General features: G+C 39.8%; 1 protein-coding gene across 2 annotated transcripts in view; it reads left to right on the top strand.

Annotated features, from left to right (window-relative positions):
* The window catches only part of C5H11orf49 (chromosome 5 C11orf49 homolog), an 84,974-nt gene that overhangs the window by 12,034 nt on the left and 52,187 nt on the right, over positions 1 to 20,753 (top strand). For both annotated transcript variants that reach the window (XM_026849553.1, XM_026849552.1), the window contains exon 3: positions 14,271 to 14,401. In XM_026849553.1, the coding sequence (XP_026705354.1) occupies positions 14,271 to 14,401 (131 nt within the window). The remainder of the gene's footprint in view (positions 1 to 14,270; positions 14,402 to 20,753) is intronic.

Raw genomic sequence — 20,753 nt, forward strand, 5'->3', positions numbered from 1 at the left:
AGGTTATTCTAAGTGAGAGGATTAGTATGTGCATATTTTGAAATATTATGCAATGATTTGAGATGAAGGGGCTTGTTATTAGGGTGTCCAGTGTGTCACATTGTCCTTTCCCTGTTTATGCTCACTTAAAATTCAAGACCAAGCCCAGGGTTTAGAAAGCTCACGAGTAGGCCCAAGCAAGTGACTTTTTAAGAGTGTATGGGATAAAATAACTACTTCTTTAACTTTTCAGAAATAATGAAGTTAGTGTCTAAGGATGGGTGTTAGATATTCTCCAAGCTCTTCTCAGAGGGCACACTTTTCAATAGAGTGGTGTTTCATGGACCTCTCTTGCTGGATTCACCACTGAAGAGCAATCATGGCCTTTCCATGATGCATTTCAATGCCCCACTTCACCATGAGTCACTTTGTGCCAGTTACAACAACTATTTTTATGGGTAATGGAGCAAATTTTGTTGGGGTTTAGCTTACCTGAGTAAATTTCAGAGATGAAAACTATGTGGTCATGTAGCTCTGTACAGATGAAACAGTGTTTTGCGGGCAGTGAGTGTTTCTAGGAAATGAAATTGGGTATGTATTCCACTGCTCTCCACAGCCTAGCAGTCTTGCTGATTGTGGAGGACTGGAGGACCATCTCTTCAGTTCTTCTTCCAGAATATTTTAGTCTTCAAGGATATTTTTTTCTCCCACTTTATTCCATTGTTCATTTGTCCCAACCATGTAGGCATCTACTTTCAATCTTGGGAGTACCTTGAGGCTCCCCTCATCTGACTCACTCCTGACCCATACAGGAAGAGGGATCAGTCATTCTTCTGCCAATTAATCCACAGCTAAATGAGTAAAATTATGCTTCTTTTAGGACTAGTCTTGATTTTATAGATATGCTGAAATGCTACTGGTATTTGTTCATTACAAACCTAAGAAGTCTCTGCTCTGCTTTTGAATCTTCATGAAATGCAGACTTTTGAAAGCCCTCTGTGTAATTACACCCTAACGCTGCTTTACTTCTTCCAGTCTATCCTCTGTGCCAACATATCTTAAAGGGACATGTTCTTCCTATACATTATTTATCATCCTGTTTTCTTGATCTTTCTTGTACTGAACAAAAACAGGGCTCCCATGCTAATGCATTTGATCACGCAAAGGGAATGTGCATAGCATCCTACTTCATATTTTCTGGGATCTTACAGGGAGTCTGTGTGAGGTTGGTTTTTTTTTTCACTTCAGCTGGAAGAAGCAGCAAAAAACGATTTTAACCAAGGGATTTCCTAGTAGTAATTTTTTGCTTTTCTTCTGGGCTAACTCTTTGCTTGAAACTTTCTCTTCCAGATTGCGGGTAGATGTGCTACTCTGTTTAAGACTCTTTGGAAAGCTCAGAAATAGTAACCAGTGCTAACTCACCTTGGACAGGAAACTCTTCTTCCTATCACTTCTGTAGTTTGTTTGATAAACCAAATGCAAGTGAACCGGAGACAACAGGAAAAGGCACTTTTTTGTCAGTGTTCTTCTCCCCAAACACTTCTTGTTTTCTTCTGTTTCTGGTGAAATGTCTCCCTGACTACCTGCCAGTTGGAACATGACTGAGAAAGACATCTTGCTTTTAGCTTGCAGATGCAGTGCTACTTCCACTGGGCTCTGCAAACTGATGTCTGAGATCCCCTTTTTCTGTGAAGGAAGTTCCTGCTGGTTCTGACTTGAAGTGCATCTGCTGGACCTTTTGTGACAGTTGGGTAATATTTATCTGAGAAGGTGTCTGTGATGTGTGTTTGTTTTTAGGGGTCATGGCTCGCATACTGCTTTTACATCTGTTGTATGCCTGGCAATTCAAAATACCATGTCTGCGCCGTGTAGAGCCCATTTTACACAAAGGAACATTAGCTTTTTTTAGAGTAACAGTACTGCCAGTGCTATACAGTTTGAGATCTTTGGATAGGAAGATGTTATCATGGTGAGAAGTATCAACTTCTAGCAATGAAAGTATCTCATTTTCTCTTGCTGTCTGGATTGGCTGGAACAATTTGTTCAACTCATTCCTTAGGGACAAATATGATATTGCTGTCTTGGCTTTCTCTGGCAATAGCAGTGGTACAGGCCTTGGTATCAGAAAAACTTTTGGCTTGTCCAGTCCTGTACTGCTACACTACATTACCTAAATAAATCTGTAAATAGTGTTCTCCTCTTTAAAATAGCCTCAGTACCCCTGGAGGGGGGGAGGGCAGGGGGAAGGGCCAGGAATGGGACAGATGGGATACCCATGAGAAATAAGCCACTCACTGAAGACAACCTTAATTGGCAACTGGAAATAAGCTGAATTATCTGCTTATAAAGAGGAGAGATTCTTAAAGCTAGCTTAGAGCCATCAATTTTTTTTTTTTTTTTGCATCTCTGTGTATGTAGGCCTTATCATTGTTATCATCTTGCTGTCATCTGCTCTGCATCTTTCACCATTTCACAGTAACTTGTTCTGTCTTGTTCACAAGGAATATAGTGTAAGCTTTTCAAGACAGAAGTGATATTGTACTGCATGTACTTTACAGTGTCTTGCATTGTAGAACACCGGCTCCGTGCTTTGTACAATTGTAGTATAAATAGCAAAAATAGCAGTGAGAAGGTCCTTAGGGCTTTGACAGGTTGTGCCAGATTCCCTTTCTGAGAGATGGAGCCATTCACTAGAACGTGTCAGCAAGACTGTTTGGGGGAGGGACATTGGTGGTTGGGGTTTTTTAGTGCTAGTTCCGTGTGTTTTGAGCAAATCGGTAGTCTCCAGGAGGTAACAATACTTTCAGGTTCTTACATAAAATGTTGATATTCTCTCTGATATAATCTTATGAGAAATTGCAGAAATATTATTTCATGTGGTCCTCAAACATTCTTCAGTTTCCTACATGTGTTCTGCTCTGGAGAGAAAAAGACAAAATTATCACACTCAATGCAAGACCATGCTGAGCCACGCGGTCGGTGTGAAGCTGCTGCTGTCTGTGACCTAGCTGTGAAGTAACCCTTTGGGCTGAAAAATCTCAGCAGGGGTAACGTGCTTGATGTTTCCTGACAGGCTCTTACTTGGGATTCCTTGATCCCTAGGGCACTGCATAAGAGCACTGTCTGCCTCGCCTTTACTCTTCAGTGATCAGTGGAAAGAGAATGAATATATGCACTCAGACACAGCACTCATGCCAGCAGCTCTGAGGAGTAGATTTTGCAGCTAATGTGAATAAGTTGCTATGAGGGAGACATTTTCAAAGTCTGTCTCTACAGAGTACATGGATTTGCAGGACTGAATTTGTTGATAAATCTTTCTGGGGAACCTATAATAGTTGTGTATTTCTTCACTTAAGAGCTAATGGACACAAAACCTTTCAGTCTTACCTCTACAGAGAAATGTTGTCAGAATGGCAAAATCTCTTCCTTGTAATCTAAGCTTCTCCAACCCATGTTAGAACTGGGATTTCAATACCCCCTGTCTACTGTGCATGGGGTATGTGTTCTGTAAGAGAACTGTGGAAGATTTGGGAGTTGTGAATAACTTTGCTTATTTGTGATGCAAATTATGTGAATGTTGTCCAGAACCTGTAGATCTGCCACCTGAAGTGTGATGTTTTTATTATAGAATTGCTTGACAGCACAGACAGCGTTGGTATCTTCATCTGACAGGCAGGATCTATGAATTCCTGATTTTCCCAGAGTTGTTTCTTTGTAACAAACATTGCAACAAGTCCTAGCCTGACAAATATGCTGATTGGGATGACTGCTGTTGAGTAAACAGCTGGAAAAAATGCATATATTACTGGGAATAACACACTGATTCCCACTGTAGTTTGTACATGTTACCGGTGTGTTAGAAAATGTGGTGTTTTCTTCTCACTTACTTGAGAATCTTACAGGTGTGTGGATACTCAGATGCGTCCAAACTCTCACAAACAAATATGGGGTGGGGGGAAAGGTAAAGAAGCTTTTTGGTGAGCAGGACAATCTTGGAAGGCTTGTAGCCAAAGAAGTAACATAGAATTGAACATGAAAGAATCCATTTACCATTGATGCTGTGTGTGATAAAACACTCCACTCAGGAAACTTATAATATTGCTTTGGTGACAGAAAAATCTAGAGAACTTGCCGTAGTGCATGAATGCTAACACTTGATATCAGTGCCTTGTCAGCACAGGGTAGTTATCTGTAGATAAGCCTTTGCTTACTACACACTGACATGAGCTGCACTCTGCTCTTGCTATTTGAAGAGAGGCAGTTGCAACTTCTATATACAATGTGGTCAGTTAAGATGCTTCTAGTATGTATTCATTGGTGTAGCAGTGCAGTCTTCGCTCACTTCTTTCTTGTTCCTTTACATCATGGAAATTAGACATTTATTTGTGGTCTTTGTCAGAATAGTTGCAGCAGAAGTGGAGCTTATGGAGACTTTATGTAATCAGGTATATTTGTGTGCTTTCTAACATCCTTGAATGTTGAAATGCAACACATTTGCCATAATGTTGAGCTTTCTTTAATGATGGTTAAAGCCAATTGCATATAGGCAGTGTTGATAGCTAATAAAACTGGAAAACAGATGTGTGAAATTTTCCAAAAGCCTAAGTCCAGAAACCTGCCAAATGGTACAAGTGTTAGGACTGTATGTATCTAACTGTGTTGTGCTTTTTCTCTGGGCTAGAGTTGAATGTATTACCCTCTGTATAGTTTTAGTTCATAACTCCAGCATAATTCTGATTATGCCTCCAATTTTTTAATTGCTTTTCATTACAGTTGTTAATGTTACTGGTACAAATTTGGAGGTGTATACATGATCCCATCTGGGTGATAAATCAGACTTTTGTGACATACTTCAAATGTGTAAATTTATTCTTGAAACAAGTCTGGATAATTTAGTGAGAGAGGGAAAAGGACAAAATCCTAGGGTGTGCTGAAAATTGATCTCTATGATCTTGATTAGAAGATAATAGAGAAGTAATTTTTATTCCCCAGTTCATCCCACTGTTGGCATTTGGCAGTACAACAGAATAGATAAGCAAGTCATTGCTGTTCCTAAGAAAATCTTTAAGGAGCCTCCTGTATGTGATCTTTGCAGTCATTTTGCCATAACTCATTTCATCAGTTGGGTATTTCACAGTGCTCATCGTACCCTTTCTGGGATGCCACAGGGTCTTTGGTTTAATTTTATTTTCTCCATCAGTGTATTCCACTTGGTTTGAATATCTGCAGTATTGGGTAGTTACTGATTTAGCCATGTTGTTGCACTTCTGATCACAAATCTCTGCTCTGTTTAAATTTGTATTCTTGCAGAAGTGAAAGGGCCCTCAAGTCAGAATTGGTGAACTGTAGCAATCTTATATTGTCCATCTTCCACTCAGGAAAGGTCAGTAGTAGAGCTCACCATGATGCAAGATAGATATTCAATGCCGAGGTCACTGACAAGCATCTTTCCCCATCATTCTAGAAAATTGCTCAGCTGTGCTTGCTGAGTCACTGTGTTGGAATATATAGGGGGAAAAAATGAGAAAGATAAATAGTGACATATCCACAACAGATGTAGTGGGACTATTTACAGTCTTTTGCATACAATCTTCAATGTGTATATAAAGCAGGAATCTCCTTTCATGCTTGATCACATGCTGTAAAGATTGGATTTCCTGCAGCTTCTGTAAATGTTTTGACAAAAACTGTTTTAGTAATGTGAAGTTGGCACCTGGAATTCAGTAGAAATGCACTAGAGAATAGCAGCTTTGGAAAAACATAATAACTAGGAAGTTTGGTACACATTGGTGTTTTTTCCCTTACTATATGGTGTGGGGTTTTTTTTTAATTTTTAAGAATTACAAGGCATAGTTTTATAATTTTCTGCTAGGAATAGTTTTTTTGGAACATACTGTTTTCTCCAGTAAAGTTTTTGATGTCTCAAGCTGTAAGAAAACTGCTGTTGAATACATGATAGCTACATCAATGACTATATCATTCTTTGTATTACTGACTTGTATGGTTTAGTTCTGTTTTTAATGAAGCATTTTGGTATGAGTCTCGGCTACTATACGTATATAGGAGATCAAATTCAGGGGAATTCTTGGCTTCCATCTATCTAAGCTTATAAGACTTCGTATTAAATTGGAATAAAGTCCTGTAAGTTTGAGGAACACTTTATTTTTCCCAGAAAGATCTTTAAGAAAAGATGGATCAGAATTAAGGTTGGAGTTTCTTTGGTTTTGTGGTGTTGGAAGGACTTTTGTATTCATTCTTAGGCTGTGAAACACTGTGGTGTCACAGACAATCTTAAGGAGCATTTCTAATTGCCTTGCTATAAGAATACATGTGTTACAATGTGGCCAAGGCCAACAAATGTAAAATTTCTCCTAAACTGGATATGCCAAGCTGTAAAAATCGGCAAATGCCTGCAGCAATGGTGTACGATAAGATCCCATAACAGGATTCCTTACCCTTTACAGGATAAAATTTCTTAACTGTCTCTGCATCCCCATGAACAGCAAACTCCTGAAAGTCTTGTAGCTTGCCTGAAAAATGCATTTTTAAAACTTGGTTTATCTTTCTTTTCTTTTTTTTTTAAAAAAAAAGTCAAGTCTGTTTTCTAGAAATCTGAATATCTTCAGAGAACCTGAGACTTTGTGTTGTGTAGTGTTGTAATCATACAGATTCCAGAACATATTAGCCTTAGAGACTTACAGTAACTTCATGTCCTGCAAAATTAATCCTATTGCATGTCTTCAGATGAATTGGACAAACTGTAGCTGGTCAGCACTGTAACCAAGCAGTTGTAGTGAGCCTAAAGTGGTTTAGGTAAGCAATCTCTAAATACAGAGTTAGCATTAATGTCAAATGATGAAGCTTCACCTATATTAAAGAATTTTGCCAAGGTTCATCTGTTGCCATGATGGAAATATTGGAAGCAGCTCAGTCTTTGATATGCTATAGTTCTTGCCAAGGCAACTGAATAGGTGAGAGAGTATTAGTTGTAAATTTTTTTCTTCTTCTGAATATCTCCACTCTAACCCAGACTGAAAAGAGTAAATATGGGAGCTGCGTGCATGGCACCAGTATTGAATCTCTTTGGACCAGTCATTAAGTTATATTTCAGTAGTTCCCAGGTCATCACAGTCGTAACATGATTGTGCTCCTACCTTCTAAAATAATTAAAAGTCTAATTTATAAAACCTGGAACTGTCTTACAATAAGAGATACAGGAGAGACTACATGCAGAATAGAGCAAGCAGGCCCTGAATTGTGCTTAAACTTTGGCCTCAACTTTCTGAGAAGCCAGTTTGCCTTCACGTGGCATTACACTTTGATCTCAGCAGCACAAGATGGGTGCAGTTATTCAATAGTTTTCAAATTCATACTCCTCCTTCAGTGGACATTGACATTTTGACATCAAAATTAATCTCCAGCTGATGTCAATTCCATAGTTACTTCCAGAGTTGTTAGAGGAAACCTGAAAACTACCTTTTGTTGCTTAAATTTTTAAGTGTTTCTCTTTGTGCCATCTTCTCACCCTTGCCACAGTTTCACTGCATGGTTTCTGTAGCATCTTGCAGCTAGTGAATGAATTTCACAGCATGGCAGGGAGGGCAAAAATACATCTGTTGGTTAATAAAGGGAGCCAAAGAATGGAGATCATGGCTGTATGATAATAAGGCTTATTGAGGACTTGAATCTCCTATACCCTCAGCATATAGAAGATTATAGAGTGGTTCAATGAGGAATTTTCTTCTTGTCCCAAAATGTCTACTTGGACCAGTTTGAACAAATACTAAATACATTAGTTTGAGAGTCAGCAGCTTTCTTTGTGTAGTTATAATTCTGGAATTTTAAAAATATTTATTTATTTTAGGTTTGGGGGAAAAGGGCAAGGGTTTGCTGAGGGAAACTGGGTGGCAACTTTCAATGATCTCCATAAAACTAATTATAATGGTATTCATGGAGCTGTGTCTGTGGTGCACAACTCACTGTGTTTTCTACTGTAAAAACTAAATATTTATATCAGCAAGAGCTTTCCAGACTCAAACACCATGTGGTCTGAAATAGTACCTGATCAGACTGCAAGAGCTAGTCCTGGGTGATTGATGCTTATCTCTGAAGGCTTCTTTACTTTTCCCTTAAGCACCTTGGAGGGCTTCTGCAGGGCTATTTACCATCTTCCATTGTATGGCCTTTCCCATCTTCCTGAACACTAGGTTTCCCAGCTCATAACTCTAAGAAGCAGCTTTATTTCAGAGTAGAAAGGGGCCCCAATATGTGGCCTATTATATCCATATCAGCTTGCTTACCCTTTTCAAACAGCTATTGTGTTTTAATAGGGCCCTGCCTAGCAGGGGGAGTCCTTAATTCCTACTATATAAGAATGGCCAGCTTAAGTTACAGCAAACTGCAGGATGCTGCTCTGATCAAAAGGCCTCTGTTTTTAGAGATTCCCCACCCCCCCCGTTTGCCTTTTTTTTCCTTTTCTTAAATCCTGGGATAATAATTCAACACAGTAAGGTCATTTTAGCTTTTGATTTGAAAGCTTCAAGGTGTTAAATTACTGACCTAGCATAGGAAAAATGGAGGGAGGGGGACTCTAAAAAAGATAAAGGGATTCTGGGTAATAAAGAGCAAGCACAGCAACTCCTTTAATCCTTTCCTTCTCCAGAATCTGTAGACTGGTCTCAGAGGATTTGATTTGCTACAAAGCAACATAAGAAAGCTTGTTCGCTGCCTACCCTGAGCTGTGTCACAGGTGCTGTGGTTCATTTCCTTTCAAACAGTACGTGGGATAATCTCTGTACCACCTGTATTAACTCTGCCATGAATACAGAGATTCCTGAGCCTATACCAAGAAGTGTGACAACAAATGATTAAAATTTGTGTCACTCCTTTCCCTCTTGCCCCACCGTTCAGCTGAAATAAACTTGAGTGGGTGAGACAGAAGGGATTTCAAAAAAATCCAGGCTCTGTGTTTGCAGTGTTACATCACCCAGTCTCGCCAAAATGTTGAGTGTTAATGATTTCCTATCTGCCTGGTTGTTAAAAAAAGGATTTTTTCCTTAAACTCGGTCATCAGGAATAACTCTCAGCATCTGTTTCGTCTTAACAGTGCTAACACATTTCAGAGGAAGTGCCTAAAAAGCACTGCTAATTTCATTAGAGGAAGGTGGTGATTTCCTTGTGGCTGACTTCATTGTCCCAAATCTTAATATCTGTGGAATTTTAAAAAGCACTTGATACAACAGCTTTGAATTGAGGCATGCTAATGCTCCTACACTACCTTCCAAGAGGGATAGCTAAAGAAACAATCCAATGATTAGTCTGAATATTGCAAGTAGGGTGGCACACTTAAACCAATAGGTGAAGAATAGAATGACCTTAAATTAAACTAGGCTCATGCAGCAGTAGTTTATTTGTCACAGCAGCAAAACTGGGATTTTTTTTCCCAATGGTGCCTACAGTTTTAATTGTTCCCTCTCAGGGCTGGTTCTGGGTAAGATAAGCCTCACCTTTGCTGTTTTGGAGCATAGCCATGGGGTAAGTGTGATTGGTCACTTGGGGATGCTTTGCGGGTGGATGAGTTATTTAGCAACAGAAATTGCCTGGGTTTTAAAACCTTTTGAATTTCAGCATTTTCTATTGCTGGGGCTAGTTCTTTGTTACCCATTGTACCACAGTCTCTAATCCTAATACTTCTGATTATCCCTACTTACTGTGCTTTGGTTCACACCATGAAGCAGTCTTGGAGCTTGTGACCTGGGTTCCTGTCAGATGGAACTAAACTGGAAGATGTGTTCCAACTGCAAATGAGCATTCAGCCCATGGGACTAGACTAGAGCTAGTCCAGAGTGTGTTTCGAGAAAAAATGAACCCTGAGATACCTATAATGTTGACATCAGGTCCTCTACATTGTTTCTCTCTACAGATGTTTCAGTCAGTCTAGACATAGCCTCTGATGGCAACTTTGCTTTTGAGACTACCTTCTGTTTTAATGACATAGACACCTGTGTAGCTGGGAAGAAAAGTAGTATGCATGGGGGGAAACTGTTCACACTGGAGAAGCAGCATGAGCTTTCAAAGTGATTTTCTTCCTTCATCATGCTCTCAATAGAAAATGCAAGCAGTAATGCTGTAAGTTAAGGAGTAACGGTCCTTGTTCCTTGTTTCCCATGTAGTAGAGGAGGGGTCCTGTGAACTCATTTAGCTCTTTGCATGGTAACCAAAGGTGGCACCTGCTAGGGGACAGCAGGGTCCTGGCAAGCTCTTCTGTCCTCAGGGACTTGGGGCTCTCTCTGCATTGAGGATATTTGGCTTTGCCTGAGTTCAGCAGGCAGAGGCTAACTACTGTACTGGGATTCAATTGGGATGTTACCATAGCATCCTGGGACTTTTACAATCTATTTAGAAATCCAAAGGTTTGAAAAGAGTGCTTGAAAGTTTCTGAACTCTGGCAAGTTGCCGAAATGTAATTACACAAAAGACAAAGACTTACTGAAAGCAGCTCTGTTCAGAGAAGCAGCACCTGAGTGCTAGAGTTCCCAGCGTAGACATTTCTGGGAGCTGGGGCTGTTTTATCACAGTCTCATCCCAAGGCTTTTTTCCTTCCTCACGTGCACGTGCCATCCCACAACAATAGACTAGGTGTGCTGCAAGACGCAGCTTTCTCAGCAGTGGCATTGGAAGAGGCTCTGTTCTGTGGTTTGGTTGCTTTGGGGCATGTAAAGGAAAGGAGTGAACAAGTAAGCATCTTGAAGTCCCTACTGCAAAAGTTTCTTTAGATCTTCCCATTGAACGAGAACCTTGCTTTATTTTTCTCTCATCTTTCTCCAGAATATTCTCACAAGTGAATGGGAAAAGCTGTTTTGTTAATGATGTATCCAGTTACATAACAATTCTTGTGTGAAATATGAGTGCTTGCAGTGAACTGGTGTTAACAAATGAACATTCAGTTCAATTTCTAGTCTCAGTTTCAGTAAGACAAATAAAATAATGTCATTAGTAACTGTTTTTAAATGTTCTGATTTCTGTACTCTATTTGCTGGTAATGGAGAGGGCTGGGGCAGCCATTAGGTTTGCAATAGGAGGCTTGGAGACTTGCAGAGTTGTTGAAAGCTTTCTTCCTGAAGGAATCTCTTGCAGATGGCTGCACTAAATGCCTAAAAGAAGAAAAGGAGAAGTTAACCAGAGAAGTGAAAAATTATTTTCCCCGTTTCTGGGTTCACAAACCAAGTTCTAAATTCTTGATGACAAACTAATACCTTGTTGAGCTACACTAGTTTTTTTTGTAAGTCTTTTTCCTGCAAAGGTGCTTGTCAGCTCTGGCCACCTAACTTTGCGAAGGGTATGAGTTGTTCGGTGAGAGGAGGTCAGATAGAAGGAAGACTGAGCAGTCCCAAGGGAAGAATCTTAGAAGCTGTTAAGCTTGCTGAGAATGTTTGAGCTAAATTTGTTGCTTTGCTGTTGATATCTTGCTTACTTAAGTCATTCCTCTGACTCTGAGGCTTGATTCATTTTTGCATTCAAAAGAAACTGGAAAAGACATCTGTTTGCACATATATAAAAATCATCAGTAAGATGTTGGCCATGTTCCCTATGTGCTGTTGAAATACCCACAACAGCTTTGGGTTGTCACCATTTCTTTTTCTTCCAAAAGGGTTCACCTGTAAGCCATTACTACCCACCACATTAATGGTAACCACATCTGGGCAATTGTTAAGCAAAAGATGGCCAAGTTATTTTTGTACTGCCCATCTACCTATGATAAAGGGATTTCAAAATTTATAGTGTTCCTGTCTCTTGTAGTGATTTTGAACCCTGACTGAGAATAGATCTGTTGGTTTGTCATTGGGCTGCTTGCTGGATAGCTCCATCATGAGCTGGCTCCTTTCAGTTTAGCTTTTACAACTTACAAAAAGGAAATTATAAAAGAGGGTCTTTGAAATGCAGCATCTTAACTAGGATAAAATTCTGACTCCTATGTTTGCAGACTTGAGCTTTTGGGGAAAAATCCTTCCATTGTATAGCTAAACAAAATCTTATTGCAAGAAATGAAGAATGAAAGAAATATTGTGCCTCTTTTACTCAACTAGCTGGCGGCACTTGGCTGTCAGCACATCCAGGTGTGCTGATGTTCCAACACATCCACCCACTCTTTAAACTGAGTAAGCAACAACAAGTGATATCATACCCTTCTGCCTGCTAGGTTTAGAGCAATCCCATGTTGAAAGTGTGAGTGACTTGAGTTTTCACTTACTAGAACTAAGGAGTAATACAGTAGGACTGTCTGCTGTGCATTAATAGTATGTTAGCTTCATGTCTGGACCTTTCCATTACAGTTGTACCAGGATCTACTTCCAGAAGTTGCTTGTGCTGTAGTTGTTCTGAGCAACATAATTTGGTGCATTTAATTGTATCACTGTGCCTTCATCTTCTTTCTCTTCCTAAACATCTCCCTTACATGTGTCATCTTTCTGAAAGCTGCCTTCTCCTATTATACCAAGTTTCTTCTTTTTTATTTGTATCCCTCTTTTCTCCATGAGCCTGTCAGATCATCAGCAAAACAATGCAAATTGAAAATGAAAAAAGTCTTACAGGCTGTGGTTAGGGATGAGAAGATCTGAAATCCCATTTCCAGCTTTGTCACAGGCATCTTGTGAGACTTTATGCAAGTTACTTTCCCTTACTCTGAACTCATTCACTCTAAGGCAGTGAGCTACAGCACTTCGTAATGAATACTCTACTCACAGCAATAGTCATGGGAGCCCTTTCCTGTAATTTTGGCATATTTTGATCAGGCATATAATTTATTTATTTGCTTTAATCTCTTGGGACAATGGCTGTGCTTTCCTCTGGTTTGTACAGCATTGGTGCATGAATAAGGTTTCATAAATATGAAATAATATATTTGTCCATGATATTTACAGAAAGAGTATTCCTAATTCCAGGCTTCAAGAGTCATGAGTCTTAATCATAAAGTGATTGTACTTAGTTGCTTTTCCTTCTGGGTAGGAGGGCTAGAAACAATGTTCTACATCTAGCTTTCAACACATGACAGAAAATTCCATTTACTTGCATGTCTCTGAGAAGCATGACATTAAAAACCAGAAATTGTGATTCTCCTTTGAAAAATTAAATTGACTCCCCCCCCCAAGTTGTTACATGACTTTTTTATTTTGCTTGACTCTCTGTGGTAGAGTTCTCTTTCAAATGTGAGAGACCCTTTTCTATACTATGAAGGATAAAGTGATTTAAACTATTTATATTTAAAGAGATGATTTAAAATTGCAAACTGAGAGGTTTCACACTGACCACTGGATTTTGTCTGTTGTGGAGATGCTACCTATGGAGAGGTTCTGCTGTGATGAAAGTAAACTTGTATCTTCTCATTAATCCTCTCCTATGTGGGAGAGTTAAGCTGCTGTCCCAAGTGAATGTTTTTAATGATCTCTCTGGAGTGTTTGAAAGCTTTGTCCCACTTGCATGATGTGGAGTGAAATGCACAAAATCTGTCTTTGAGGCAACCCTGTCATTATACCTTCTGGTATATAATGTTTGTATTTGCATTTCTATTGTTCTTACATGTTCAGCTTTACCATGCCCAAAGGAGAGCTTCTTGCACTTCAGAGAAACCTTTTTAAGACAAGTCTTTACTACAATAAGTTAGCTTAAAGTGCTTACAGCTCAAATATGGGAAATCTGTACTAAAATACAAGAATGTGAATATCAAATTGACTATCCATCATAATTAGCAGCGAATCTTTTCAAAATGCAAAAGTGTCCTTTAGTGTCAATCTGCTTTTCATAACAACTGAAACAGATTTTATCCATCCAATAGAATCAACTTTCAGTAACCTAGAAATGAAATCTTGAGGTTTCTGTTAATGAGGACTTTTTTCTGTGTGTGTGGCTGTGATGAGAAAACTGTGATGAGAATAGCAGTGAAGTTCAAATGATACTAAAAGAAAGGGCATCTTCTGGTCAGATAAACAACAGTTACTCTTGGCCAGCCATTTTCCAGTGGATTGGTTTCAAGTAAGTGGCTCTTGGACACCCTTTGCTGGGATTCTTTAGAATGAATTTTACTTTCACAAACCTCTAATTCCTATAATTAAGTTCCAGTGTGTGGTTTTTGCAAATGGTCTTCTCTCTAGAGAACAGATGGGTATATGCTTTGGAGGTTTGGTTTCACAAAATGTAACTGCCAGTGGTTTTCTTGCTACTGTTCCAGCTGGCCGCAGAACATTCACATCGGTTCAGCTTTCTAACGTTCTCTTGTTCTGACTTTATCTCCACAGTTTTAACAGTGTGCGTCAAGGAACACACATCTTGTTCCGTGAATTCAGCTTTGTTCAAGCTACCCCTCATAACAGGGCATCTTTTCTTCGGACCTTCTGGAGGTGTTTCCGAACAGTGGGAAAAAATGGAGGCAAGTATTCCAGCATCTGTCCTGTTACCTTGCCATTAAAATCATTAGCTAGACTATTAATGCAGTACAAATACTGATACTTCATACTGTGATCTAGTGTTTGAACATTATTAATAGTGAGACACCATCACAGTTGCCTCTGGAATAGTTTAAAAATGCTCGCAGTGTAAAGTAGTGTAAGAGCACCTTGTTGCCAGTGCTACTTCCACCACAGAAAGTGTATCAAGCAACAGTAGATCAGAGGGAGGACATTTGTTGGCCTGTGCATGGGAATGAATAGAAAAAATCCCAAATGTGCTTGGGGTTGGTGAGTGGGAGCAGAGTAACATACCCAGAGATGGTTAGAGTATAGGGTATGGAGCATGAAGGAAGCAGGTGCTGAGATGATTAGGCAGTTGGGGTACCAAGTGCTCTGACAAGGAGCCCTGCAGGAACTGGAGTTATAGTGGTGTTGGGCTGTAGGGTGGTGAACGCTACCACCTGAGCTGTGTCTCAGCTAGTCCTGACACATCTCCTAGATGATGTTGAAGGATCCTGATGGCTGTGGAAGGAGAACCACTGGCAACTGTGTGACCTCTTCCCCCACCCTACCCGCAAAGAAAAAGCTCCAATGCCAAAATAACTATGCAGCACTATCTTGTCTAGCTATTCTTACACTGCAGTCAGTACATTAGGTATTACAGAACTGGCCAGAGTTCAAAATAAACTCATGTAACTACATGCAACGAAAATTATGTTTTGTTTTAGTTTTTAATTTAGTATTTTAAGCAAATACACTGAATGTTGCTGTACAAATATGAATTTTGGTTGTTGTTTTTACTCTAAGCCTCACTTCTTGCAGGAAAGACTAGAACCATCTCTAAATACAGATAAAACCTCACCTTCTGGCTAGGCTTTGCAACACTTCTGCACACGATGAACTCTGAATAACAACTTGACTATTTTGACACATGCCATTTAGATCCTTGGAAATTAGACAATCATAGTTAAACATAACAAAATCTGTAATTAGCTACTGAAGTGACTGACTATGCTGTCTAACACCTTCCCAGTGATAGGTACTTCGTAATGTTCGACATCACATTAGTTCAGGAATAATATTTTTAAGGTTTCAGTTAAATTGCGTGGTACTAATCTAACCAGTATGCAGTGAGGACATATTTGAGATCAGGTCATAGTCAGGAAAGATAAACTCTGGTCTCCTAGAACATATTTCTGTAGGACAGTTAGAGATGATGGTGAAGAAGTCATCCACCAGAACTGCAGCTGACACTGGTAAACCTTGCTGACAAATTGAGAAGAAGCTATCTGATGCAAAGTACCCGCTACTGTACTTTCAGTGCAAGTTTTCGTCAGGTTTCATCTATCTAGCATCTGATTCATCTGGATGATGAGAACCTGGATTTGTTTGAAAGAACTGAAAAGTTTTGCCTACATAGTATCTTCCTTCTCTTTTACCTTTAGCAGTATTATATTCCATTAAATATGGAAAAGGTTGTGGAAGAAAATGTAGTCACCATAGTACTTTGAAGGGGAAGGGGGAGCATAGAAACAAAAGCTTAGGTGAATGTTACTGTTCTCCGATTGTGGTCTTAAGAGTTCAACATGTATTTTTCTGACTTTAAAGTCCAGTGGCTGCACTTTTTATTCTGAGCAAATATGGCATATTTACCCCTATATTTATACATTACACACATTTTCTTTTTACATTGATTAGGTACAGAAATGCATCACTTTAGAGACCTTGCTGTCAATATTTTCATTCACTCAGTCCAATTCCTCTGATTCTCTAGGAGTAATTACAGACTAGAACCTTGATTTTATTCATTCTGGTTTTATCTGCTATGGGATTTTTTTTTTCCTGCTATACTTGTACGTAGGGGAACGGAGAACATTCATGGTCTCTTAAGAACTAATCAAATTTACTAAGAAGCTGAACATGTGCAAAATAGTGGGTGAAATATGGTCACAAATTACCACAATCAGGCATAGACTAGACCTGGATTCCTTTCCTTGAAATACATTGCTTTTAGGTGAATGTAGGAAGGAACCATGTTATACAAGAAATAGCAGCAACCAGAAGCGAGATCATTGGTGATCTGAACTACAGAATGAGTCTCTTAACCGTAGAGAGTCAAACTAAGTGATGCCCAAAGCAAGTAAGACTTTCAACTTGGAACTTTCTTTAGAAGCGTGGCTGGTGGTACATCTTCTAATTGGATTATACTAGAAATTAGTTTTAAGTTGTTTCTTCATGATCACTGCACTAGAACATGAAACCATATGTACACATCAAATTAAAAACAGTTATACAAGCTTGCATGGAAACCTGACTCTATCTACAGATAGTTTGTTGCTACAGCATCTCATTTTATGATTATAGAAATTTGATAATTTAAACATACTATGTGCAGGAGTGTATTGGATTTGTGTGGTGGGGGGTGGTTACAGGGGTGGCTTCTGTGAGAAGGTGCCAGAAGCTTTCCCCATGTCCAACAGAGCCAATGCCAGCTGGCTCCAAGAGGGACCTGCCGCTGGCCAGGGCCGAGCCCATCAGCGACAGTGGTAGCGCCTCTGGGATAATGTATTTAAGAAGGGGAAAAAAACCTGCTGTACAACAACAGCTAGGAGAGAGGAGTGAGAATATGTGAGAGAAACAACCTGCAGACACCAAGGTCAGTGAAGGATGGGGAGGAGGTGCTCCAGGTGCTGGAGCAGAGATTCCTCTGCAGCCCGTGATGAAGACCATGGTGAAGCAGCTGTGCCATCCACCCATGGAGGTCCACAGGGGAGCAGAGACCCACTGTCAGTCCAGGGAGGACCCCATGCCAGAGCAGGTGGGTGTCCGAAGGAGGCTGTGACCCCATGGGAAGCCCATGCTGGAGCAGGCTCCTGGCAGGAGCTGTGGCCCCGTGGAGAGAGGAGCCCACACTGGAGCAGGTTTGCTGGCAGCACTTGTGACCCCGTGGGGTACCCACGCTGGAGCAGCCTGTGCCTGAAGAACGGAACCCCTGGAAGGGACCCACACTGGGGCAGTTTGTGAGGAACTGCAGCCTGTGGGAAGGACCCACATTGGAGAAGTCCGTGGAGAACCCCATGCTGGAACAGGAGAAGAGAGTGAGGAGGAGGGAGCAGCAGAAACAATGTATGATGAACTGACCACAACACCCACTTCCCATCCCCCTGTGCTGCTCAGGAGAGAGGAGGAGGTAGAGAAATCAGGAGTGAAGTTGAACCGTGGTAGAAGAGAGGAGTGGAGGAAAGGTGTTTTAAGATTTGGTTTTATTTCTCATTATCCTACTCCAATCTGATTGGAAAGAAATTAAATTTATTTCCCTTAAGTGAAGTCTGTTTTGTCTGTGACAGTAATTGCTCAGTGATCTCCCTGTCCGTGAGTCTTTTGTTATATTTTCTCTCCCCTGTCCAGCTGAGGAGGAGAGTGATAGAGCAGCTTTGGTGGGCACCTGGGGTCCAGCCAGGACCAGCCCACCACAGGGAGGTAGGTAAGTTACAGAGTCCTGGTAAGAAATTCTCTTTATGGTTATCCTGTAATATGCGGCAGAGCATGGGACAAACAACCTGCTGGTTCTGAAATTAGAAGCAGTATAGCTTGGATTAATGTTGGTATATTGCTTTTAAGACCTGAACTAGTATCTTTCTGCATTTGGTGCCCTGTGTCAGGTGTATGGAGAGTTATTCATTGAATGTCCATTTTATTTCAATAGAATTTCATCGAATTTCTGTGTGCAGAAAAGGATGAAAATATGCCCTTTGCCTTCTACAGTAAGATTCTGCTCTGTCCCAGTTTTCTCTCCTGGATTTGTTTCTGGGCAGGAATTACTACATACTTCAGTATTGTCACTGATTTATCTCTGTGAAGAACTATGATGGCATCTTTTGTCTTCCTTTATCAAAAGTGTTACATTCACTAACTTCCATATCTCCTGGCATGTTCTTGGGTTTATTTATTCCGTTAGTATAGAAGTGTTTATTGCCATTTTCTTCTCTCATTTACTGTAAGTTTCATTACAGATTTGAATTTCTGTTTTAGGAGTGAGTGGTGGCTTTTTCTTGGTTTTGTCCATCTGTGGAAGATATACCTGATAAACTACATAAATGCTAGCTATGTGAGGATATAGGTCAACATAAGAAATGAGAACTTGCATCAAAGCTTGCACCCTGGCTGGCTGGAAGCAAGAGAGAATAAAATCAAAGATGTAATAAGATACAATTTCCAAGCTTACACAAACTCAAAAAACCCCAAACAAACAAAACCCCCACCTTTCCACTTTAGAGTTTTTAACTGGAATTTTACAATAGTAGCAAATATCTCACAAACAAGTGAACTAATTGCTTAATCTGGCAGTTAGTTGCTCCTCCTTGATGCAGGGAAATTTACTGCTTTGTCTGTCAGTCTTGAAATAACCATGCCTTGACTTGGAATATGCACCTCATTCACCCAAGCAGATGCATCTAGCCATGAGTTCTCAAAGAACCCATAACAGAGAAATTTATCTGAACAGAAGCAATACTTAAATATAACAATCCGTGTATGCGCAGAACCATGTATACACTAATTGAAGTGCACTAACATTACTGTTTCTCTTGGGAAATTACTGTAGATGTTACTTTTCTACTTAATTCCTCATCCTTTTCAATTACTGGGAAGTAGTTCTTCATGGAGAGATGGAGCTTTTATGTTCCATTTTTCTATGTTAGCCCTGCTACCTTATGGGTTCTAGTTACATTGCTTTTCATAACTCCTTTAGTTTGGAGGCTATTTTTCCTTTTGTCTCCAAATAGCAAGGAAAAATGACTAGCTTCACTAGATGTGATAGTAACATAATATACTTCAAAAGTAAAGAAAAAGTTTGAGTGTTTTTGTTTGTTTGTTTGTTTGTTTTAAAAAAAGAGGATTTCTGTTTGGTAATATTCTGGATCTGTGTTTTTTACAGGATTCCCACTGATTTTAGAAGCTTAGCAAGATGTAGAGTTCTATTTTCAAGTATGCAAAATCATATCTGGGATTCCACACATTGGGGAAAAAAAATTGAGTTTATTTTAGGATGTGATCCAGTGTCAACAAACTGGGGTGGACTTCACAAAATTTCTTCCCTCCTTTAGATACTTACAACAATATGCAACACCCAGAGAGGTGGTTAGAGGACAGCCAGCTTTTGTGTTGGGAAGCACAGAGCATAATGCTCAGTTAGCAACAGATTTCTCCCAGAGGAAGGCAAAATGACCAGAAGTCTTGTTTTCCTTCTGCTTATGCTTAAATTGACCTCTTGGAATCTAGCTGACCTGCGCTTTTGAATTGTCTGTTCCTCAGGACTCTTTAATTAAAACTGTGCTTTCTCAGTTTAAACAGCCCCTGCAGAGTTCTGCTGTGAAGCTTCATAAGGTCAACATATGCCTCTCCCAACCCCCATGGCTTTCATGTCTTGTTGGTTCTCTGTTTTTAATTAAAAAGATTTTTCCTTAAATGCTTTCCAGCCAATTAGAGAAATTTTGCGCCGAGAAACTTGTTCCAGGCCTGATGCATTGAGAAGTGAACAGAAAGCTCAGTCAGGACCATTGGCGCTTTTTTCTAGAGCCCCAGCTTTCTTTGGTGCTTTTCAACAGCTTTTCTCTTTTTTCTTTTTTCTTTTTTTTTTTTTTTCTCCCTCCTCAATTTAAAATTGCTTCCAGCAAAAATAGCTGCTGTTTGATACCTTAGATATAGCCCTGGAATTGTTCAACACCAGATACAGGAACTTTTCCTTCCACTCAGAGGCGATTGTTACTTTATTTAGATACACACAGCACTGGAGCATAAAACTGCTGCAGAAAGTATGTTCAATTACTTTGATTGAAGATCCTTTTTGCAGACTCTTACCTCCGCTTCAGACAACAAGTACTGTTGCTACTCATAGTGAAATAAAATAATCTTATAAACTTATTTCTTTCACACTCATCACATGGTGTAATGGTTGCCTCTTTGCTTCTGCACACTTGAATTAGGAAATTGGAAGACTAACTACCTTTGGAGCTTGTGGCAGGGAGGCTTACCACAACCCAGCACACAATCTCTGTCACAGAATGAGAAAAGTGGTATGTTTCTTTGACTAGTTCTTCTCGAGTTCACCAGGAAGGCTAGTTTCCCTACAAAAATTAAAGAACATCCTACCTATACAATTCATGTAACCTGGAGATTGAGAAGAGCTAGAAGAACTACTGTTCTCCCAGCTCTTTTTTGAAAGATGCAATTTTAATGCATTTTGCTGATAAGATTACTCTCTTGAGGTTCCAAAGCCCCTTCCCTCACTAGTGTCATTCTAATTCTTCCGCATGTAACTCTTTATATTAAATT

The sequence above is a fragment of the Athene cunicularia genome (genome assembly GCF_003259725.1).
Source record: "Athene cunicularia isolate RWA chromosome 5 unlocalized genomic scaffold, athCun1 chr5_part1, whole genome shotgun sequence".
NCBI classification, from domain to species: Eukaryota; Metazoa; Chordata; class Aves; order Strigiformes; family Strigidae; genus Athene; species Athene cunicularia.